At 47.9% G+C, this 25,351-nt stretch overlaps 1 protein-coding gene across 2 annotated transcripts in view; it reads right to left on the reverse strand.

Moving 5' to 3' along the window:
• SCG3 (secretogranin III) overlaps positions 1 to 25,351 on the reverse strand; it is a 94,576-nt gene that overhangs the window by 50,168 nt on the left and 19,057 nt on the right. For both annotated transcript variants that reach the window (XM_075345791.1, XM_075345790.1), the window contains exons 7-8: positions 15,803 to 15,965; positions 15,578 to 15,694 (exon numbers count right to left, since the gene is read on the reverse strand). In XM_075345791.1, coding sequence (XP_075201906.1) covers positions 15,578 to 15,694; positions 15,803 to 15,965 — 280 coding nt within the window. The remainder of the gene's footprint in view (positions 1 to 15,577; positions 15,695 to 15,802; positions 15,966 to 25,351) is intronic.

Below are 25,351 nucleotides of genomic sequence, written 5' to 3' on the forward strand. Positions count from 1 at the left end.
CCCAGCCACCACTGACTACCACCGGACTAGTCCGGCCCGGCACCGGGTGTCCCATAGCCCTGGGGTGGGCGAGTCACTTTTGGCGTCACGAACAGGATTTCGTGCCCGGTTCCACCGGGTACTGTGCGCCTGAATAATTGCGCTTTAAAGACTGTATTACTGCGTGTTTCACTGTTTGAAAACTGCCGCCGCCATTATCCTCACTGAGCGCAGGAAGAAGGGGGGCGTGCCTGACAAAGAGCGCGAAGGGAGCGCGCCATCAGAGCAGAGCGCTGTTAACCCCGCGCGACCCGGAAGGAAATTTGAAAAGTGAACGGAGCCTGGTAAGGTTCACTAAGGGGGAGGAAGATGTCCGACGCAGAGGGAGGGCAGGTGGCTGCCATAGCCCGAGACGCCGCAGCGCCCGCCGAAGCGATCCCTGTCGCCGTCGCCCCATCCCCCGCTGTAGCGCCGGTAATGCCGATCACCATGCCGTACATACCGGGCGCAGAATGGCTGCCGCAGTATTCCGGGGAGTCCCATACCTTGAGCGACTTCAGAGAAAGCCTGCACAGCTTATTCCGGGTGTATCCGCTGACTGAGAGCCAGAAGGTGGGCATATTAATGGGACAGCTAGCCGGCGCAGCCCAGCGTGAAGTGAAGTCCTGGCCTGATACAGATAAAGGGACAGTAACCCAGATACTGGCCAAGCTAAAGAGTACTTTTGACACCCGCACCGCAGCAGAGATAAAGATGAGATTCTTTGGGTGCAAGCAGCGGCCCACAGACAGCATAAGGGACTATGCCTTAAACCTGCAGGAGGCCCTGAAAGCGGTTAAACAAGTGGACCCAGAGAGTGTACGTGAAGAACACAAACTCCTAACTGAGCAGTTCATAGAGGGGCTCCTGTCAGATGCCCACAGGACCCAGCTGCGTATCATGGTCCTGCAGAACCCTGCTCTGGACTTTGCAAAGTTTAAGGACCAGGCCATCCGGGTACTGAGAGAATCTACACCGAATGACCCAGTGCCCCTCCGGCCTCTTGCTATCACGTACCCCGGGGTGGTGCCTGCAACACGAGCCACTGCAGGGGCTGAGGCGCAGTCCCTGGATAAGGATCCCACTGCAGAGCTCAGACAGCAGTTCCAGGAGCTGACCAAGACTGTAGCTGCCCTTGCCAAGATCGTGCAGTCCCTACAAGTGACCCCATCGCCTGCAAAAATCGGGTTGGACTCCAGCCCAGATGACGTCCCATGGATGCGACAGAGGAGGGTTCCGCCGACCCGAGGCAGAGACACAGACCGGTATGATTCAACGGGACAACCGATCTGCCGCCGCTGCAGCCAGGCGGGCCACATTGCACGATACTGTCCTTTAAATGGGCCGAGCCTGGGGCCAGGAGCCGACCCCCAGGTGTAAGGAAGCCCGGCTCAACCCCCAGCCGCAGCAAGTATGTGGGAGGACGACCGGTCCTTCCTATTGTGCTGGATGGGATCCCTTTGAATGCCCTCCTGGATACTGGGTCCCAGGTAACGACCATCCCCTATAAACTGTACAAAAGATATTGGGCTGATTCAGACATTGACCATGGCCCAGATGATGATTTAACAATTGTGGCCAGTAATGGTCAGCCCTTACCTCAAATTGGGTATAAAGAAGTAACCATTAAAGTGGGGCGGGTGGAATTGCCATGTCAGGGGATGATAATTGTAGATATTGATCGCAAAGAATCTGACCCGCTGGTAACCATTGGTACAAATGTGATAGAAAATTGTATTGCCGAAGTGATAATTTTGTTGCAGCAGGCGTCTGAAACTGCCAGCTCCGGGCAGCAGCGTGCCCTACAGAGGGAGATCAGAGCCCTGATGAGGAGGCAGCAGGTGGAGCTGGCCGGAGGAGAAATTGGCAGTGTGAGGGTAAGTGACCCCCTACCCATTGCAATACCCCCAAGAAGTGAAATGTTGATATGGTGTCGGGCAGCAATAGGCCTCAAGGGTCAGGATTACCATGCCTTGGTAGAACCGGTGTATTCCGACAGTAGGCCTGGAGTCCTGATAGCCAGAGGGGTAGCAGACGTCCGCAAGGGGAGAGTGCCCATCCGTGTCCTGAATTGTGGGGAGGAGGAAGCCAAATTGCCCCGGTACGCCACTGTAGCAAAACTGTACACTGTCAGCAACAACACCATCAAAGCAGTGGAACCCTTGATCCCGTCCGACCAGGCGGAAGACAAGGGCTCCAAGGGGCAGCTGGAAGACTGGTGCCAAAACTTACATGTGGGCACCGACTCCACCCCCTCACACCAAAAGAATGGGGTTTACCGGGTGGTACAGGAGTACGAGCGGGTCTTCAGCAAACACCCCCTAGATTTTGGGCAGGTGAAAGGGGTTAAACATCAAATCCCCACGGGTGATCATCCTCCCGTTAAAGAGAGATACCGCCCTGTACCCCCCGCACAGTATCAGCGTGCCAAAGAAATGTTACGGGAAATGAAGGAGGCTGGGGTTATCAGAGATAGTTGTAGCCCCTGGGCAGCTCCACTAGTGCTCGTAAAGAAAAAGGATGGTACAATGAGAATGTGTGTAGATTACAGGCAAATTAACCGCATTACACATAAAGATGCTTATCCCCTACCCAGAATAGAGGAGTCACTAACAGCCTTAAAGTCAGCTAACTATTTCTCCACCTTGGATCTCACCAGTGGGTATTGGCAGGTTCCCGTGGCAGAGGCGGACAAGGAGAAGACTGCATTCACGACGCCGATGGGCCTCTGCGAGTTCAACTGCATGCCATTCGGGCTCTGCAACGCCCCAGGGACATTCCAACGGTTGATGGAGTGCTGCTTGGGCCACCACAACTTCGAAACCGTGCTGTTGTACCTGGATGACGTCATAGTCTACTCCAAGACTTATGAAGACCACCTGAAGCACTTAGCAGAAGTGTTCGAGTCTTTGTCAAAATATGGCCTGAAGATCAAGCCGTCCAAATGTCACCTCTTGAAGCCAAAGGTACAGTACCTGGGTCATGTGGTCAGCGCAGAAGGTGTGGCACCTGATCCGGAGAAAGTCACCGTAATCAAGGACTGGCCAAGACCCACCACGGTAAAGGAGGTGCGGCAGTTCCTTGGGCTGGTGGGCTACTACCGAAGGTTCATTGATGGTTTCACCAAGATAGCAGCGCCCCTTCAAGATCTCCTGGTGGGCCAGCCAAAGCAGGCTAAGAAGCAGAGCCCTCCATTTGAATGGAGCAGCCAACTAGAAACCTCCTTTGTCCAGCTGAAAGGGGCTCTCACGGGAGAAGAAATTCTGGCCTACCCTGACTACAGCCAGCCGTTTGTACTGTATACAGACGCCAGCAACGTGGGCCTGGGAGCCGTTTTGTCCCAGGTGCAGGGAGGCAGGGAGAAGGTGATAGCGTACGCCAGTAGGAAGCTTCGGCCCACAGAAAGGAATCCAGAAAATTACAGTTCCTTCAAGCTGGAGTTCCTCGCTATTGTTTGGGCAGTGACTGAACGCTTCAAACACTATCTGGCGTCGGCCAAGTTCACCATCTTCACGGACAACAATCCGTTGACACACCTGGCAACAGCCAAGTTAGGGGCGTTGGAACAGCGATGGATGGCCCGGCTGTCTAACTTTGACTTTACCATCAAGTACCGGGCTGGCAAGAAGAATAACAATGCTGATGCGCTGTCCAGAATGCCTCACTTACCCGAATCTGGAGAAGACCTGGATGAACTCGAAGAGATAGAGTTACCGGCTTTCCATCATCAGGGCGTTTCCCAGTGTGAGCATGCTGTGGGAGTGAAGCGCTCGAGCCAACACGAGGTCCCGGTTAACCCATTACTCCACCATAATTGGGAAGAGACACAGAACGGTGACCCGGCGGTGCGATTGGTCAAAGAAAAGCTAGCACAAGCTGAGACTCATCTTGGTCCAGATGCTCCAGAAGAAGCCCAGCAGTTGTGGAAAGAGAGGGGACGACTGTTCACCTACCAAGGCAAGCTCTGCAAGAGACACGTCAACTGGCGAACAAATGAACTTGTCTGGCAGATCGTGGTTCCGCAGAGGGATGCTCCAATGGTCCTAGCAGCTTATCATGATAACGCAGGCCACTTTGGGTGGAAGAAGTTGGAGGCCCTACTCCGTGATCGGTTCTATTGGGTGCACATGAGAAAGGTGATCGAGAAGTGGTGCCGAGACTGTGGCCCGTGTAACCTGAGGCGGAAGGATGATGCCAGCCAAAGGTCTCCCCTACAGCCAATTGTTACGAAGCAGCCCCTGGAGTTGGTGGCCCTGGACCACGTGAAGTTAACACCAAGCCGGTCAGGCTATGTGTACGCCCTCACAATTGTGGACCATTACTCTCGTTTCCTGGTAGTAGTGCCTGTGAAGGACCAGACAGCCAGAACAGCAGCTAAAGCGTTCCAGGCATCCTTTTGCCGGCCTCACGGTTATCCGGAAAGGGTACTGACCGATCAAGGCCCTGCGTTCGAGGCGGAGGTGTTCCAAGAGTTTTGTAACATGTACGGTTGTAAGAAAATCAGAACAACACCGTACCACCCCCAAACCAATGGACTGTGCGAGAAAATGAACCATGTGGTTATTGATATGCTGAAGACTCTACCTCTGGAAGAAAGGAACCAATGGCCAGAGAAGCTGCCAGATCTGGTCGACCTGTACAACCATATCCCAGTAAATTCGACCAACTGCAGCCCCGCTTACCTGATGCGAGCCAGACCTGGCAGGTTGCCTGTAGACTTTGAGATGGGGACTGTGTCGCCTGAGGCGGTTCAAGAAATAGAGGATTGGGATACAGAACGGCAGCAGCAGTACCGTAAGGTCCAGGAATGCGTAGAGAGGAGCCTGTCTCAAGCCAGAACAAGACAAGAGCAGCAGTACAATCAAACGGCCCCAGCAACTCCCTTAGCACCTGGAGAACAAGTCCTCAAGAAGAAGCGGAGGACGCATAAATTGGATGATCAGTGGGAGAACGAGCCCTACACCATTATCCCCTCCAACTTTGACAACAGTAAGGTGTGCCTCATAAGCAAGGACGAAGGCAAGACTTGTCAAGCAATATCCAGAGACCGCCTGAAGACGTGCCCTGAGCGGTGCAAAGTTCAAAGGGAAGTGGAGGAAGTTCGAGAAGAAGGGGAAGAGATGATACAAACGATCCTCGGCAAATTCCCCAAGACTTGGACCCGCATAAATGGTGCCGTAGTGGTACCGGTCCTGACGTTCCCACAGTTGGTCGAGCCAGAAACAGAACAGGTTCCGGATCCACCCAAAGAACCGTCCGCCTCGACACGCGGTGACACGCCAGCAGTGGAACAGGAGGATCAACCCCCTGTCAGTGGTGAACCTGTCATACCCTTGGCGACTCCTAGACCACATAGGCAATCATCATGCATACCTATTGGGGTTAGGCCTACCGGTAGTGCTGAGATAGGAGACACACTAAGTAGTCAGGGACAAACACCAGAGCTACGCAGGTCTCAACGCAGCACTCGGGGACAACCCCCTCTAAGGTATAGGGAATCAACTATATAAAGAAAGAGTATTTATTAGAATGTAAATAGTTATGTGAAAAGTCTGTAATGTCGTGTACAAAATGTTTTTTTTTGTGATTGCGAAAATGGACAATTGGGCCACTGGACTATGGGTGGCCAACACCTAAATTGTTTATAGTTAGCACCAGTGTGCTCAACACCCCTGAAGAAAAACCCGTCCGGCGTGCATAGAGTGGGGTCATCAATGCTCTGACGCACGCCCAGAGCCTACGTTGGGGGTTTGATCGCGGCGGGTCCCCCATGGAGCAGTGTAATGGACACCCGGCAGGGAGCCACACTGGACTCTTATAGTACTGTCTGAAGTTGTAACGTTAAAAATAATGTGCCTCCCATATTGGGATGAAATGTATGACATGTTATGTTTTGTTTCCACAGTCCGGGAGTACTGAATTTAACTAAGGGGGAGTGTGGCGCCCTAGGACCTGGTCGCCACAGCAGCATTGCCCTCCCAAAGGGTTAATGCTGAGCCTGGAGGTAATTGGGAGATCCATTGGCCAGCAGGTTTAACACCCAACACAGTTCTCCCTCCGGCCAGCAGGGGGAGCTCTGAACCTGGAATTCCAGGGAGCCTTCCTCTACCTGACCAGAGGGAGGAAGTGCAGCCAGTCTGAAGGGAGTAGTGGAAGTGAACAGACGCAGAGTGAGCTGTCCTGTGAATCTGGGGCCTAGAGCTGGAGCAGCTTGGCCCAGAGAAGCAGGAATAGCTGAGAGGCAGCAGAGAGACTCAGACATCGGAGTCTGTGGTTGCCAGGGTATAAAATCCGTCCCTGGTAGCCGAGTCCGAAGGGCAGGAGAGCTGTAAGCCCCTGGCCCAGAAAGATCCAAGGTACAGCTGCAGCATCAGGGCCCGGTGTGGACTCCAGCGGAGAAGCACCAGAGAGAGGGTCTGCGCAGCCACCTACAGAAAGAAGGGACGTGCCATCAGTCCCAGCAGCAAAGAGGGCCATTGCTGGATTCAGAGAAGCAGGGTCCTATCATCACAAAGCAAAGTACAGGAGTAGGCCTCATACTCAGCTGGCCAGAAAGATCATCCCAAGTACTTCCAGGCCGACCGGATCCCCATCACCACCTGTAACGGTCTCCCAGGACTGGACTGTTCCCAGAGTAAAAGAGGAGAAGGTAAAGAGACTGTTGTTTGTGCCTGGTTCTTTCCTCGCCTGTCGGCCCTGCACCGTGTTAGCCACACAACACCATAGACTTTCACGGGCACCAACGGTATCCCGGGGCATCGCTCCACCTGTGGGGAGCAGTACCATCATAGCTGTCATAACATCACCCCGGAGTTCTCCCATAACAGCGGCGGCTTAATAGCCGCATACCACAGGTGGCGTCACGAACATTAACTCTAACTCATCAGCCACATATTCAACTGACACCCACCAGGGCCACGGAGCCGGGCCCAGCCACCACTGACTACCACCGGACTAGTCCGGCCCGGCACCGGGTGTCCCATAGCCCTGGGGTGGGCGAGTCATGTGCAGTCAGCTAAACTCACAAATGTTCCTTAAAATCGAGTATAAAGGGAACCGGTCATTAGATTCATGCTGCACAAACTACGGGCAGAATGAATCAGAGGCTGCAGGTACAATTGCCAGTTATGTTTTACTCTGAAACGCTGGACGGTTACAATAGGGTATGACATGACTAGTCCAGCATGGTCCTTGGTCGGCTTCTTCCCATACCACTCTAGTTAATTGACAGGTCTCTCCTATCAGTCAAATGAAGCTGGGTGGGGGGAAGCTGACCGTGAGCTACATCGGATTAATCGTGTCTCTCCTTATAGTTCTCAGCAGGCAAACATTCACCATCTTAATATTATATCATGTTGATCTTATGTCTCCTGAGTCTCTGTTGCACAGCTTTTGGCAGTCTGAGGCTACGTGCACATCTTGAGAATTTGGTGAGTTTTTTTTTACCTTAGTATATGAGTGAGCCCAAACTAGGAGTATAATAGAAACATGTCACCACTTCTGCATTTTTTTTTACCCATTTCTGGTTTTGGCTTACAAACACTGAGGTAAAAAATACTCACCAAATACTCAGTGTGTGCATGTGGTCTAAGAAGCACTGGTAGGAGAAGTAGCTGCCATGTTTCAAGCATGATGAAGATATTGGTAATTTGCAGAGAGCCATGTAAATATCTTTATTACATAGCTGATGCTCTAAACAAGTAATTTAAAAGGTTATTCCCAGAATAAGAAATAATTCACTATCTGTTGAGAAAGGGGCTCTGAAAACATGAGAATGAGGCTCTGCAGAGTCCCATCTTGAATAGTGTGGTTATACGCATGCTCGATCTCCACTCAATTCATTGTTTGTGAATGTATAGGAAATACCGGAGAGCTGTACTCGTCTTTTTCCATCATAATGAATGGAGTTGCGCATAAGACAGGTGAAACGTCCCTGCGAAGTTGTGTAACAAGTCGGAGTTCATGTAACCAGGTGAGACAGTACAACCACAGGGGGCAGACAAAAGAGTAGTCAGGATGGAAAGACAAAGTCGGGAGCCAGACGGGAACGGAAAGTCAGAGGGAGCAGGCAGATTCAAGTCAAGGGTCAGTCTGGGGTCGAGAGCTGAGATCAATAGCAAAAAACAGAAGCAGGGAGCTTACCACAACTTAGCAAGTAAATACGACTGGTGCCGCTCCAGACACGAACGCTCCAAGATAATGCAGAGCAATTGCCCGAAAGCGGCGCATGAGAGCAAGCCCCTCCCACAGCCGGTAACCGACCAAATGCAGGGAATGACCCAACACAGAATAAACAATAGCAAGATGACCGAATGCAGGAGGACACAACAGAAGTTCCCAGAGCAAGAGTGGCACCGCAAGTCATGGCCATGAAAACAGGGCTGCAAAGCCCCGTTCTCAGGGGACAGATAGGGGTTACCTTGTCATATTGGAAATAACTTGCAGGTTTTGTAGACTCACAGCACTTGTATGGATATATTATTTGAATAAATGTTCTGTTTAGTAATGCTATATATGACCAGCACCAGACTTCATAACTCAGAGTTGTAAAAAAATACCCCTTGCATGTGGAGTAAACCAATAATTAAACAGTTTAATAAGATGTATAATAAAACTGAACAGAGTGAAAGGATAGAATTGCCATTGTATTTAAAGGTAATGAATAGTGATGAGCGAGCATGCTCATCACTGCTTGTTACTTCATCGTGCTTGGGTACTCGCAGAGAGCTCGGCTGAATATCACGGGTGCTCGGCTATTTCATCCGTGACACAACGAACACAACACATGTGCTTGCTTTACTGCATGATGTGAGCAGTCTCTGAATAGCTCTCCCAGGAAATAAAACAACGTTCTCGGACATAGTGTGACCAAACCCCCCAACCCCCCAAAAAATGCTCTCTTTATGGCAGGCTGTATGTGAGCGGAGCCCCTATCAGGTAAATCAATGACTTTCCATAATGCTCATTACTCGTCCAAGCATTTCATCAGCTCAATTTCAGTAACAAGCATTCAAATCTTTTAGTTCTTGTCCATCTCTAGTAATAAAGAGGATTCTTGATTGGTGATGAGCTGCATTACCAGTCACAGTCTCTGAACAAAAGTGGCGCTCTTTCTAGATAACAAGAAGACCTTTTTTATATAACTGGACAAGCTAGTTCCAGATTTGCTTTCACAAAGAATGCTGCCTTATGCTGGCTGTCTCTAGTCTGTTCCAACATTTCTGTAAAAGCCAGAGAACAATCACAAATGTCCTTTATAGAAAACTGTAATCCAACAGTACGTGTGGACATCAATCTCTGCCGTACATAGTCATATTTTGGAGACTGATAGCTTTTCTATGTACATTAATATTTACCAGACAGATAAATTGCAGAAAGATAAAAGGAACCGAGGTTTGGAAGGGTAAGGAGATTCACAAGGGCAATCCATTCTACTGTATATTATTCTGCCAGCATGGCTGCTATTCATTGTTTAGATCACAATTTTCTGTTAAAAATAAATTGACCTGGGGAATGTAAGAGACCTTGAGATTTAGCAGATCATTAAAATTTTGCTGGGTAGTCAAAATCATGCAGAGGTTATTTTATGGACATTCAGATCCATAGTGCAGCTGCTGTACTGTGCAGAATATTTCAGATTATGCGCAGGGCTTTAAATTACATCTCTCTGTTATTCTGTGAGATTGGCAAAACATCAATAACCTTCATATGAAAATGTCCTAAACATATTCATTATTTATTTGCATTTGATACTTATAAATTGTCTCTGCACAGGAATCACAGTACAATTGTGTACACAGAGATAATAAGGGGATATCCAACTTCAGCAAATTTCCCGAAAAATATATATTGCAAGAATGCATACTAATTTTTTATGAATTTAATAATTAATGATTTTTGGTATTTTGTTGTGTCATACTTGTTTAACTAGTTACATGACATATGCTGTTTCACTCAAGGGGCCATTTATATTGAGGAGGAAATGTCATCTGATCAGTGAATTATTGTCGGTGCTGGGAACAACACATACAGTGGGGAAAAAAGTATTTAGCCAGCCACCAATTGTGCAAGGTCTCCCACTTAAGAAAATGAGGCCTGTAATTGACATCATAGGTAGACCACAAATATGAGAGACAAAATGAGAAAACAAATACAGAAAAAAAAAGATTTTTATTTAAAATGATAGAGGAAAATAAGTATTTGGTCAATAACAAAAGTTCATCTCAATATTTTGTTATATATCCTTTGTTGGCAGAGGTCAAACATTTTCTGTAAGTCTTCACAAGGTTGGCACACACTGTTGGTGGTATGTTATCCCATTCCTACATGTAGATCTCCTCTAGAGCAGTGATGTTTTGGGCCGGTCACTGGGCAACACAGACTTTCAACTCCCTCCAAAGGTTTTCAATGGGGTTGATATCTGGAGACTGGCTAGGCTACTCCAGGACCTTCATATACTTCTTACAGAGCCACTTCTTCGTTGCTAGCGGCGTGCTTGGGATAATTATCATGCTGAAAGACCCAGCCACGTTTCATCTTCAATGCCCTTGCTGATGGAAGGAGGTTGGCACTCAAAATCTCACAATACATGGCCCCATTCATTCTTTCATTTACATGGATCAGTCGCCCTGGTCCCCTTGCAGAGAAACAGCCTCAAAGCATGATGTTACCACCCCCATGCTTTACAGTAGGTGTGGTGTTCTTTGGATGAAACTCAGCATTTTGTCTCCTTCAAACACGACGAGTTGGGTTTCTACCAAACAGTTCTACTTCGGTTTCATCAAACCATATGACATTCTCTTAATACTCTTCTGGATAATCCAAATGCTCTCTAGCAAATTTCAGACAGGCCCAGACATATACTGGCTTAAGCAGGGGAACACGTCTGGCACTGCAGGATCTGAGTCCCTGGCGGCGTAATGTGTTATTGATGGTAGCCTTTGGTACGGTTGTTCCAGCTCTATGCTGGTCATTCACTAGGTCCTCTCATGTGGTTCTGGGATTTTTGCTCAGCATTCTTGTGATCATTTTGACCCCACGGGGTGAGATCTTGTGTGGAGCTCCAGATTGAGGGAGATTATCAGTGGTCTTGTATGTTTTCCGTTTTCTTATTATTGCTCCCACAGTTGATTTCATCACACCAAGCTGCTTGCCTGTTGCAGATTCAGTCTTCCCAGCCTGGTGCAGGTCTACAATTTTGTTTCTGGTGTCCTTCAACAGCTCTATGGTCTTTACCATAGTGGAGTTTGGAGTGTGACTGTTTGAGATTGTGGACAGGTGTCTTTTATGCTGAAAAGTGCAAACAGGTGCCATTACTACAGGTAATGAGTGGAGAACAGAGGAGCCTCTTAAAGAAGAAGTTACAGGTCTGTGAGAGCCAGAAATCTTGCATGTTTTTAGATGACTAAATACTTATTATCCACCATAATTTGCAAAAAAAATCTTGCCAAATCAGACAAGGTGATTTTCTGGATTTGTTTTCTCATTTTGTCTCTCATAGTTGTGGTCTACCTATGATGTCAATTACAGGCCTCTCTCTCATCTTTTTAAGTGGTAGAACTTGCACAATTGGTGGCTGACTAAATACTTTTTCCCCCCACTGTAATCAGAATACATAACAATACTGATCATAGGGGGACAGAGCAGGGCTCAGTCATATGACTCTAATACAATGTTATCAAACTTTGCATAGATTAAAAGCTGAGACTCTCCTATATGTGTCTTTCAGAGTGTATTGCAGTCCCTCCTTCTAATTTCTGAAAGCACTTGGACATAATGCATAGGCTTTACTAGTTTTGGAGTCCTACGCCTTAAAAAAATTTATTCTGAGGCCTTCCTCTACATGTCTTCCAGGGTGTATTGCAGTTCTTCCTTCTAATTTTTGGCAGCCCTTGCACATAATACATGGACTTTGCTAGTCTAGGCGTTCCATTTCTTAACAATAGGAAAAAATTGTATTCTGAGGCCCTCCGCTACGTGTCTTCCAGTGTTTATTGCAGTCCATCCTTCTATTTTGTTGCAGCCCTTGCACATAGTGCATAGGCTTTAGGAGTCTAAAGAGTGCTTTACACGCTGCGACATCACTAGCGATAGCTAGCAATGTCGTGCGCGATAGCACCCACCCCCGTCGTTCGTACGACATTTGATGATTGCTGCCGTAGCGAACATTATTGCTACGGGAGCGTAACACGCACATACCTTGTGAGCGACGTCGCTGTGACCGTTGAACAATCCCTCCTTCAAGGGGGAGGTGCGTTCGGCGTCATAGCGATGTCACTGTGGCATCACTAAGTGGCCGCCCAATAGCAGAGGAGGGGCGGAGATGAGCAGCCGGAACATGCCGCCCATCTCCTTCCTTCCTCATTGCCGGTGGACGCAGGTAAGGAGATGTTCGTCGTTCCTGCGGTGTCACACACAGCGATGTTTAATGCCACAGGAACGACGAACAACTAGCGGCATGCACCACCAACGATATTATGAAAAGGAGCGACGTGTCAACGATCAGCAATTTTTGACGATTTTACGATCGTTGATTGTCGCTCTTTGGTGTCACACGGTGCAATGTCGCTAACGGCGCCGGATGTGCGTCACTAACGGCATGACCCCGACGATATATTGTTAGCGATGTCGCAGCGTGTAAAGCACCTTTTAGAGTCCCACTACCTAAAAATTTCAACAGAATGTGCATGAGGCCCTCCTTAATGTCTAATACAAGGTGTATCGGAGTCCCTTTCCTTTCTAATTTTTAGAAGTTCTTGCATTGTCCTACAAGGGTTTGTGAGAGTCAGAGGCCCTCCTTGAGAAATTAAACAGGATGTGTCTGACGATATCACACACAGCACATGCCCAGATATGGTAACAAAATGTTAAAATTACATTTACTGGTGACTACCCTGGGTGTAGTTTTCATTACTTCTCTACTACGTCATCTACTGTACTCATAGGCGATAGTGAAATACTATGACAGATGGTCTAGCTATTAAGGCTATGGTTACACGTTGCATTTTTTTGCAGCGTTTTATGATGTGCTTTATACAAATTAAAAACTTTTTACAGTACCAGCAAAAGCTAGGAGATTTCATAAATCTAATGCACACAAATATTTGTTTTTCCTTACTGAAGTGCAAAACTGCTGCATTTCTGAATGAAGAAAGGTGTCAACTCTTTCAGCATTTTGCAGCTTTTTTGCAGCATCAACAGTGAAAGCAATAAGAAAGTGCAAAAATGCTATGTGTGAACATAGCCTAAGGGGTGGAGGAGGCATTTATATTTAGGCTCTTTTATGTTGCCCTATATACAAATTATTATACAAGAAAGAATATTTCTAAACATTTTTTCCTGTAAAAAACAATTTCTCTTCAGTTTTGTATGTTTTGTCAGTCCGTGATAGTGGCATAATACTGAGACAACATTGTTCCCAGCAGCGACCTGAGAGTCACAGATGTGTCCAGGCATCTTCCTCATGCTGTTCCCATTACAACTTGAGTGGTGTTTCCATCCATTTCAGTGATTTTCCTGCCCTGCCCCCCCACCAGCCCTCCTGGGTGGCGTCTTCTGGAAAAATGCTAGAGTTTCCCATTGATTTCCATTACACTTGTTACTCGAATCAATCCCGTTCGAATGTCCAACCTGCTCGATTTGATAAGATTCAAGCATTTTAGTGCTCCCTTGTCACTACCTAAAAGCGCCTATCCAATGCATGTAAATACATTGCCAATAGCTGTATGACCGTTCTACTCTGCCGTGACATGACTACCTGGACCAGACCTGTTTTTGGTCTTTTAATGTGAACATTAGAAAACAGCACTAGTTACATATAATGTGATAATGGTTTGGGCCTGTCTGGTTCCCTTTAAGCTTTGATAAGATAAGACTTAAGATCAGAATATTTCTTGTTCATTTCATCCACAATGTATTATCCTATTATTTCTTTTTATTACTTTTTATTTAATTATGGAGGAACATTTCCTTGTAAAATAGGAGATATCTGTTCCATTCCTGACATCATTGCTGTAATATTGGGCCAGTTCCTTTGATTCTTTTGCCAAATTTTAAACTAAGTCTGGACAATTTCCTTCCCAATAGCATTATACACTGCAGATATATTCAATCACATATTTGGGATGAAACAAGCTATTCCAGCGTACACATTCAAATCAGAGAAAATTGTTTGATCTACGTTATTTCATTTAATCATGGGATCTATTCCTTAAAAAAAAGCCTTTAAAAACCTTATCTACGCAGAGATAGCAAGCTGCCCTAGATTCCTTAAAGCTTAAAAGATGGGTTGACCGTGATTAAGAAATATTCTAATAACCCGTCAGCCAACATAGATTTTAATTGTTCTGAATATTAATTTCCTGCTCTGGCTCATTTGTATATCAAAGATACAGGCTTGAGAATATTTAACATTAATAATGACAGAAAAGCACAAAGAAAGTGCTAATTTACTCTTGGGATGAAGCTTCACTTTTACCAAGATTTACTGTTGAAGCTTAAAGGGGCGATTCACTAGTTAGTATTCATAGACACATCAAAATTATATTAAGAAACAAGGTTTCTCTCATATACCTTGTGTTGCCAATAGTGCCTGTGAAAGGCGCTATTGCGGTCCGCTCACCCCTTCACATAACCCCCGGGCTCCGTGACCTCTGATGTCCAGTGATGTCACGTCAACTTCCTGTTGACTTGACATTATCGCTGCCGGCCCAAGTCTTCCTGAGTGACCGGGCTGTTGGCGGCATTTCACCGTTCAGCACAGCCCAGTGTCACAGCCCAGCATCTCCCCGCTTCCTCCTTCACTACAGAGCACCACAAGCAGGATTGATGCTAGGCTGTGCTGAGCAGTGAAATGCTGCCTACAATCCAATAACTCAGGAAGACTGGGGCCAGCAGTAGTGATGTCAGGTCAACAGGAAGTTGATGTGACATCACCAGACATCAGAGGTCACGGAGCCCAGTGGTCATGCGGAGGGGATGAGCAGGGCACATAGCGCACCTCACAGGCACTATTGGCAACACAGTGGCTTGAGCATCAGGGCGGTACTATGTAGGTCGGGTCTTGTGTAAATATTCCTCCCCTGTGTGCTTGGTTGGCCGTTAGGTAAATTTGTCCCCTCCATTGCCGCCATTATAGTTATGAAAGGTGCATGGGAGAAGAATATTGAAGTATTGCAGAAACTCTTCAATAAAACAGCTTCGGAGTCAGTGCATGTGCATACCACTATCTCCGATTAACATTTTATTGATGACACCGTCCTCCTTCTTCTGACTTTTTGAATGCTTGTGCTGGTGCAGTGCATGTGCGCTTATATCCTCTGCCTTCTTCAACACCGCGGGAGTGTACGTGGTCACAATAGCCCACAGCATGAGCATTCCACAATGCTGATAGTCAGCAGAAAGTGGTATAAAACGTCTTTTTCATAGTTTAAAATTTCTGCTGTATGCATACCTTTACTCATCCTAGTTTACATAGCAAAGCTGACAAGTGAGCTGCAGTGTTTTGTTCTATCTGGATAGAGACATGAAAAGATATAAAAAAATGAAACGTAATGCTTACCCAAGTAGCTGACTCCTTCGTCTGGCGTAATTGTCCCATATTTTACCATCATTTTTACAAAATCAATAAGTGTTTTCATAATAGTTATCAATGTTTCCTTCTCTTTGGCATCATTTTCTACGACATGATAAAAAAGAAGAGTATATATGAAATATGCACCTAAAAAAATGAAACTTAAAGCAATCCATTGCTCCTTATGATAATGAGAAATGACAGTTTTTGTACCTGAATTTAAACTTTTTATAAGCCTGTAGAAATTTGGGAAATACTGAAGATCTTCAAAATTATCTTCCAGAGGCATATCATTCCTCCTCTCCAACATGGCTGCCGGGGTCCAGTCATTCTCTCCAATGTTGTTTCCATCAGATGATTCTTTATCTTGAGGCTTCTGTAATACAGTTATGCAATGTATTGGTAAAGACTGAAAAATATGTATCAAATGTGTGCTCACTATCTATTTAATATATGTTTTTATTTTTGGTAGTATGTTTAAAGAGTTTGAGTCACGTTTATAAGTTATACTGTACCTATAGGCTTTTGGATAACATATTGATTGCTGCGGGTCCGACTGTTGGGACCAGTCCTGAGAATGAGACTCTACCGAGCTTTGGCTAAATGGAGTCAAGGTTGAACATGTACAACTCAGCACTATGCAATCTCTTTGGGAGTGGTGGAGAAAGCGGAGTACAGCACTTTCTACATACTTGGTGCAAACCCCTTGTGATAACCCCAGGCTGGTTGGATAAGATATGCCAACTGTGCATTTATAAGTAGTTAATGCATGAATAAGTATCAAATGAAGCACCTTGGGCTCCAGCTGGTGATGAGTTTCCAGTTCCTCTTTAGGACTATTAGAACAGCTGGAATGGCATATGGTATCTATACATGAAATATGAATACTACTGAAGTGATTGGTTTCCTATTTTATACGTATACAATCCCATGACTATTCTTGTATCAGTTTGATTCATTTGTCAGACAGTAATATTGGCATTTGTAATAATGGCTTTTGGGACCTAAAACTTTGAGATTTTCCCCTACTAATGTGACCCCTTTCATTTATCCTAACTCTTCCTAACTAACAGTGTCCCAATACTTCTGCAACCTACCCTGCTCCTTTATACTCATTTCTCTGCAGCGTGTATATTCCTATGTTGATGTTTTAGCTTTGATCCTGATGGTCAGGAGACTGTAATTGAACCAATTGAGCAGAGCACATCACTTTTGGGGATGGGGTTGCCTTTCTGTGAGTGACAGCAGTCTGGGCACGCTTGCCCAGATTACTCTTCACTCTCTTATCAGCCTGCTTTAGAGTGCAGTGCTTTCATGTGACAAGTGCTGTCATGTTGGGGTCAAGTTGTAAGTGACGCACATCCGGCATCGTTTGTGAGGTATCTGTGTGTGACATCTATGTGCGATCAGGATTGAACGCAAAACCGTTGATCGCAAACACATCGTATCTTTGTCTAGAATTGAGCGTTTTGTTGCACGAACCTAGTCAATTGTAACGTGTGACATCCCTCATACGATTTTGGTGTCTGAGGCTATGTGCGCAGGTTTGCGCTCTGCACCGCAGCTTAAAAAAGGTCCGCTTCAGAGCGCAGCTGAAAAGCTGCGTTCTGAAGCGCCTCACAATGTCTGTCATTCACTAATCTCTGTCAGTCGGTCACTATCTCTGTCCCTCACTCTCTGTCCATGTCAGTCTATCCCCCTCTCTCATATACTCACCGATCCCCGGCGCTGCACGGCGTTCACACTGCTCCGGCGGCTTTTACTGTTTTGAAAAAGCCGGCCACCCATTAAACAATCTCGTATTCCCTGCTTTCCCCGCCCACCGGCGAGTATGATTGGTTACAGTGAGACACGCCCCCACGCTGAGTGACAGGTGTCACACTGCACCCAATCACAGCAGCCGGTGGGCGTGTCTATACTGTGTAGTGAAATAAATAATTAAATAATTAAAAAAAAAAACGGCGTGCGGTCCCCCCGAATTTTAAAACCAGCCGGATAAAGCCATACGGCTGAAGGCTGGTATTCTCAGGATGGGGAGCTCCACGTTATGGGGAGCCCCCCAGCCTAACAATATCAGCCAGCAGCCGCCCAGAATTGCCGCATACATTAGATGCAACAGTTCTGGGACTGTACCCGGCTCTTCCCGATTTGCCCTGGTGCGTTGGCAAATCGAGGTAATAAGGAGTTATTGGCAGCCCATAGCTGCCAATAAGACCTAGATTAATCATGTTAGGCGTCTATGAGACACCTTCCATGATTAATCTGTAAATTACAGTAAATAAACACACACACCCGAAAAAATCATTTATTAGAAATAAAAAACACAAACATATACCCTGGTTAACCACTTTAATCAGCCCCAAAAAGCCCTCCATGTCCGGCGGAATCCAGGATGCTCCAGCGTCGCTTCCTGCTGTGCTGCATGGAGGTGACCGGAGCTGCAGAATACACCGCCGCTCCGGTCACCTCCACGCAGCTAATGAAGACAGCCGTGCGATCAGCTGAGCTGTCAGTGAGGTTACCCGCTGTCACTGGATCCAGCGGTGGCCGCGGGTAACCTCAGTGACAGCTCAGCTGATCGCGCTATTCCCTTCATTAGCTGCGTGGAGCTGACAGGAGCGGCGGTGTATTCTGCAGCTCTGGTCACCTCCATGCAGCAGCGCTGGATGCGACGCTGGACCATCCTGGATTACGCCGGACATGGAGGGCTTTTTGGGGCTGATTAAAGTGGTTAACCAGGGTATGTTTGTGTTTTTTATTTCTAATAAAGGATTTTTTCGGGTGTGTGTGTTTATTTACTGTAATTTACAGATTAATCATGGAAGGTGTCTCATAGACGCCTGACATGATTAATCTAGGACTTATTGGCAGCTATGGGCTGCCAATAACTCCTTATTACCCCGATTTGCCAACGCACCAGGGCAAATTGGGAAGAGCCGGGTACAGTCCCAGAACTGTCGCATCTAATGTATGCGGCAATTCTGGGCGGCTGTTGGCTGATATTGTTAGGCTGGGGGGCTCCCCATAACGTGGAGCTCCCCATCCTGAGAATACCAGCCTTCAGCCGTATGGTTTTATCTGGCTGGTTTTAAAATTGGGGGGGGACCGCACGCCGTTTTTTTTAATTATTTAATTATTTATTTCACTACACAGTATAGACACGCCCACCGGCTGCTGTGATTGGGTGCAGTGTGACACCTGTCACTCAGCGTGGGGGCGTGTCTCACGGTAACCAATCATACTTAAGCAAGCATTGTTGACCTTAGGGAGATCAACATATCCACCGCGGAGACACCATCACGTGTTTCTCAACGCAGTGATTCTAGAGCATTGCCCCCTGGGAAGTATGCAAATAAGAAAGCCGCGGAGACACCATCACGTGTTTCTCAACGCTGGCAGGAAACTAGCCAGGTCTTTCACCGGGAAGGAACAACCACGGGAAGGGCAGTCTCCAGTCAAGGAGACCACCTATACCAAACATGGTATCCATCCACAGACAGCCGTTTCGGGGTATTTGCCCCTCATAATTGTGGAGTAGGAATCTGGCTAGTGGGGGCAATGCCTAGTAAAAGACTACTTAAGCAAGCATTGTTGACCTTAGGGAGATCAACATATCCACCGCGGAGACACCATCACGTGTTTCTCAACGCAGTGATTCTAGAGCATTGCCCCCTGGGAAGTATGCAAATAAGAAAGCCGCGGAGACACCATCACGTGTTTCTCAACGCTGGCAGGAAACTAGCCAGGTCTTTCACCGGGAAGGAACAACCACGGGAAGGGCAGTCTCCAGTCAAGGAGACCACCTATACCAAACATTATTATTATTATTTGCATACTTCCCAGGGGGCAATGCTCTAGAATCACTGCGTTGAGAAACACGTGATGGTGTCTCCGCGGTGGATATGTTGATCTCCCTAAGGTCAACAATGCTTGCTTAAGTAGTCTTTTACTAGGCATTGCCCCCACTAGCCAGATTCCTACTCCACACTGATGAGGGGCAAATACCCCGAAACGGCTGTCTGTGGATGGATACCATGTTTGGTATAGGTGGTCTCCTTGACTGGAGACTGCCCTTCCCGTGGTTGTTCCTTCCCGGTGAAAGACCTGGCTAGTTTCCTGCCAGCGTTGAGAAACACGTGATGGTGTCTCCGCGGCTTTCTTATTTGTAACCAATCATAGGCGCCGGTGGGCGGGGAAAGCAGGGAATACGAGATTGTTTAATGGGCGGCCGGCTTTTTCAAAACAGTAAAAGCCGCCGGAGCAGTGTGAACGCCGTGCAGTGCCGGGGATCGGGGAGTATGAGAGAGGGCTGCTAACTTCAGTCACTCGGGGGATTAGTGGTCACCGGTGAGCCCTTCACAGGTGACCGCTAATCAGGACGCGACACAGACAGAGCCGCAGCATGGCCATGAAGTCGGGTGAAGTTCACCCGAGTTCATTCTGACAGTGCGGCTCTGTCTGTCTGCTGTCATCTGCCATTCACCTCTGCTACATGGCTGTCTGTGTCTGCTGTTAGCGGCCATGTAGCAGAGCTGAATGGCAGATGACATAGTAAAAACGCATCCCTACACATTACACACGCTTGTCAAGTCAATAAATAAAAAAAAAAAAAAAAAAAAAAAAAAAAAAAAAGGTGCCCAATGCATACGTCACAGAACACATGATCTAAAGGATCGCACACAAAATTGATCAATTTAACATAGACTACTAACGCACGTGTGACAGCAAATGAACGACCTACGTGTGATCTCATAAGATCCCGTATGCAACCTGGGCGTGTCACATCGCAAATGCGATTGTACAACTAATTGCAACGTGTAAAGCAGGCTTAAAGCAGACTGACAAGAGAGTAAAGTGTGATCTGGGCATGCTTGCCCAGACTGCTGTCACTCACAGATAGGCAGCCCTGCCCAAACCAGTGATTTGCCCTGCTTAGTCTGTCTAATGCCGGTCTCCAGACTGGAAAGATCAAAGCTAAAACATCAACATATGAATGTAGGAACTGTAGAGAGATCAGCTTACAGAAGCAGGGTAGGTAGCAGAAGTATATTAGGAAAGTGTTAGTTCGGAATACTTAGGACAAATGAAAGGGAGTCACATTAGTAGTGAAAAACCCTTTTAAAGGTACTCTTCAGTAGTATATTTTTCTAATGAAAGAAAACATATTAATCTTTGGGACATGACTTTTGTTTAATACGGAAGACATGACAGGGTCTAACGAAACTTGACCATGATTTTGCATACTGAGCTATTTTTGCTGTCCAAATTGATGGAATGCCAAACCAAGATTCCTAACAGATTATTTCCATGGGATGCAAGTAGAAGCCTAATAGACTATTAGGGCGGCTTTTCACGTTGCGACATCGCAAGCCGATGCTGCGATGTCGAACGCGATAGACCCCGCCCCCGTCGCAGGTACGATATCGTGTGATAGCTGGCGTAGCGAACATTATCGCTACGCCAGCTTCACATGCACTCACCTGCCCTGCGACCGTCGCTCTGGCCGGCGACCCGCCTCCTTCCTAAGGGGGCGGGTCGTGCGGCGTCATAGCGACGTCAGACGGCAGGCGGCCAATAGCGGCGGAGGGGCGGAGATGAGTGGGATGTAAACATCCCGCCCACCTCCTTCCTTCCGCATATCCTACGGAAGCCGCGGTGACGCCGGTAGGAGATGTTCCTCACTCCTGCGACTTCACACACAGCGATGTGTGCTACCGCAGGAGCGAGGAACAACATCGGACCGTCGCGTCAGCGTAATTATGGATTACGCCGACGCTGCACCGATGATACAATTACGACGATTTTGCGCTCGTTAATCGTATCATCTAGGCTTTACACACTACGATGTCGCATGCGATGCCGGATGTGCGTCACTTTCAATTTGACCCCACCGACATCGCACCTGCGATGTCGTAGTGTGCAAAACCCGCCTTAGAATGTATCCATAAAACATGGCAGAAGGGAGCTACAAAGGAGCAGAACAACAGAAATAATTATTGCAGAAGAGAGCAGAGCCTAAATCAGGATTGATCACTAAAGCGGACTTTACGCGCTACGATATATCTAACGAGATGTCGGCGGGTTCACGTCGTTAGTGACTCACATCCGGCATCGTTACTTATACCGTAGTGTGTGACACCTACTTGCGACCCTGATTGTGCATTAAAACGTTGGTCGCATACACGTTCATTTTTTAAAAATTGAACGTCAGGTTGTTCATCGTACCCGGGGCAGCACACATCACTCCGTGTGACACCCCGGGAATGATGAACACAGCTTACCTGCGTCCCTCCTGCAATGCGGAAGGAAGAAGGTGGGCGGGATGTTCCGTCCTGCTCATCTCCGCCCCTCCGCTTCTATTGGCCGGCCGCTGTGTGACGTCGCTGTGACGCTGAACGTCCCTCCCCCTTCAGGAAGTGGATGTTCACCGCCCACAGCGAGGTCGTTTGGAAGGTAAGTACATGTGATGGGGGTTTACTCGTTTGTGCAACACAGGCAACAAATTGCACGAGCCGCACAAACGATGGGGGCGTGTGCGATCGCATACGAGATCGCATATGAGATTGTAACGTGTAAAGCAGCCTTTACATTGACTTATAGGTCAAAAATGTGCTTGAAAACTAAAATGACTGTTATTTTTCCAATATGTTAGGCCACATCTAAGGCCCCTTTCACATGTCAGTGATTCTGGTACGTTTGTGCTTTTTTTTTAAACGTACCAGAATCACTGACATACGCAGACCCATTATAATGAATGGGTCTGCTCACACATCAATGATTTTTCACTGCACGTGTCTCCTTGCGGCGTACCCGCGTGTGTCCGTGATTGCCGCACGGAGACATGTCCATTTTTTCTGGCATCACTGATGTCCCACGGACCACGCAGTGGTGTGATCCGTGAGACACGTGCCAGAAAAAAACGTGCTTCTAAAATAAAAATCATTTTTACTCACCCGGGTCCAGCGACGCTCTCTGCAGCCCGTTCTGCCAGCTGCTTCTGAGCCGGCTCATTACTGTTGCGCATATTCATTATGCACGACACAGCCGACCCGGAAGCAGCTGCTGCGGGGGTCACCGCCGGCCGGATGCTGCACCGCGGGAGCGATCAGCACCATGGAGAGCGGGAGCGCGCACAGGTGAGTTAATCTCTAAGTGCAATCACGGGCCACGGAGAACGGAGCCCGGATTGCACTTAGACAACCCACGTGTGCCGTGATTCACGACACACGCAGGGACATGTGCGTGTTTTACACGCCAGTGAAAAACGTCACTGTTTTTCACTGACGTGTGAAACGGGCCTTAACCTCATAACGACGGCCGTACGACTTAAAGCGGCGGCAAAACAGGGTACTTATTCTGTTCCGCCGCTTTAAAGCGGCGGCCCGAAAAAACCCTGTAGCGCCCCCCAGCGACCGAAAATCTCGGGGGTTTCAGCTACCGGGGGTAGCTGAGACCCCCCAGATTATGAATCGGGGTGTTTTTTTTGGACCCCGATCATGTAATCGGCGGTATACACTGTATACCGACGAACACATGAAAAAAAAAGAAATGGCCGGTAAAACTGATTTCTTTTTCATCTGACATGATCAAACATGTCAGATGATAAAGAAATCTAAACCCCTAGTGCCCCCAAAGCCCCCGGTACCGGAGAGTCCCCCCACCCCCACCCCTACCCCCACCGGACATCCAAAATGGCGCCGAAGCGCACAGAAAACTGCAGCCGCCGCCGGCTCTGCAGTCATTTCCCTCCGATCTGAAATGATCAAACATTTCAGATCGGAGGGAAATGTCCTCCCCCTGACCCCTCCTCCGGTAAACCGGAGATCTCTGGTCCCCGGAGCCCCCTCCGGTCTCCAGAGCCGCCTCCCCCCTCCCCCCTCCGTAGCGTGGAAGATGGCGGCGCCGCGCGGCCGCATTCATTCTGCTCTTTCTGCCGCATGTGACACGTCACATGCGACAGAAAGGTGTCCCCAGGTCCCGCTAGGTCACCCCCCGTCACCCCCCCCCCCCAGCCCCCGGTCATACGTTACCTGTCTGCTGGTGCTCCGGGCCCGCGATCGCCGCCTCCTTCTTCTTCTTCAATGCTGGCGGCGCATGCGCAGACAGCGGCTGTCAGCTGGATCCCTGCAAGCAGGGACCCTGACGTCGCTGCTGCACAGGCTCCACTGTGGACCGGGGGAGGGTGAGTGCGGTAATCTGCAGTCACACTCCTCACATGGAGAGACTGCTGTTCCAGAAAATGGGGGGTACGTTCTGTGAGCGTGCCCCTCATATTCTGGAATGAGGTTACTGCAGGTCACTCTGCCCTAGGTTGGACCGGGGCAGTGTGAGTGCAGTATTCTCAGATTACTGCACCCACACTGCTCATGGAGACCTTGCTCTTCCAGAAAATGGGGGATACGTTCCCTGAACGTGCCCCCCATATTCTAGAAGGTCCAGAGTCGCCGAGGGACCTCCAAAATGGATTACAGCGACCGGAATTTCTTTATTTTCAATAAATTGGTAAAAGAGGAATGTTTCGGGGAGTTTTTTTTTCAAATAAATTTTTTTTGTCTTTTTTTTTTGTCTATTACTTGACTGGGTTAGTAATGTCGGGTATCTGTTCAGATGCCGTGACATCACTAACCCCAGGGCTTGATGCCAGGTGACATTACAGCTGGTATCAACCCCATATATTACCCCGTCTGCCACCGCACCAGGGCGCGGGATGAGCTGGGGCGAAGCGCCAGGATTGGCGCATCTAATGGATGCGCCACTTCTGGGGCGGCTGCGGCCTGCTATTTTTAGGCTGGGAAGAGTCCAATAACCATGGCTCTTCCCACCCTGAGAATACCAGACCCCAGCTGTCCGCTTCACCTTGGCTGGTGATCAAATTTGGGGGGACCCCACGTTTTTTTTTTTTTTTTAAAAAAACGCCTGGGGAGGCCTCCAAATTGATCACCAGCCAAGGTGAAGCTGTCAGCTGTGGTTTGCAGGCTACAGCTGTCTGCTTTACCCTAGCTGGCTATCAAAAATAGGGGGGACCCCACGTCGTTTATTTTAATTATTAATTTTTTGGGGGGCTAAATACAAGGCTAGGCACCCTTTACTGCAACATGAAAGGCACTAAAGGGCGCCAGCTTAGAATATGCAGGGGGGTGGGACGTTATATATGTTTGACATCTATCCATTCATCCATTGTAGCATTTTAGGCTGTGCGCCCACAATCGGGATTTGCAGCGTTTTGGGCGCAGAGTGTTTTCCCTGCGTCCATAGCGCTGCATTGTGCAGTAGAAGCACAGTGGAAGGATTTTTAGAAATCCCGTACCCAATGTGCTTCTTTTCTCCGCAGCAAACACTGACCTGTGGCGCAGCTTCCTGAGCCTCAGCATGTCAATTTATGCTGCGGAGACAAGAGTGTTCTCTGCAGGTAGCATAGAGCTCCACAGCGGCCTGAACCCAAATCCTGGGCATGGGCAGCTGCGTTCTCCCGTGGACAACACTCACATCTCTGCAGGAAGGCTGGCACTGTGTACTGGACGCCGTGTCGCTGGATCATGGCCACATAGCCTAACAGTGAGACATTTGTTGCTACAGCAACATTTTTGTGAAGTACCTGTGGATTCAAAATGCTTACTATACTCCTGAATAAAATCCAGTTTCCAAAATGGGGTCACTTGTGGGGGTTTTCTGATGTATAGGTACCCAAGGGGCCCTGCAAATGTGACATGGTGCCCGCAATTTATTTTAACTTTTCCAGAATTCAAATGGTGCTCCCTCCAT

Source organism: Anomaloglossus baeobatrachus, chromosome 4 (genome assembly GCF_048569485.1).
Source record: "Anomaloglossus baeobatrachus isolate aAnoBae1 chromosome 4, aAnoBae1.hap1, whole genome shotgun sequence".
NCBI lineage: Eukaryota > Metazoa > Chordata > Amphibia > Anura > Aromobatidae > Anomaloglossus > Anomaloglossus baeobatrachus.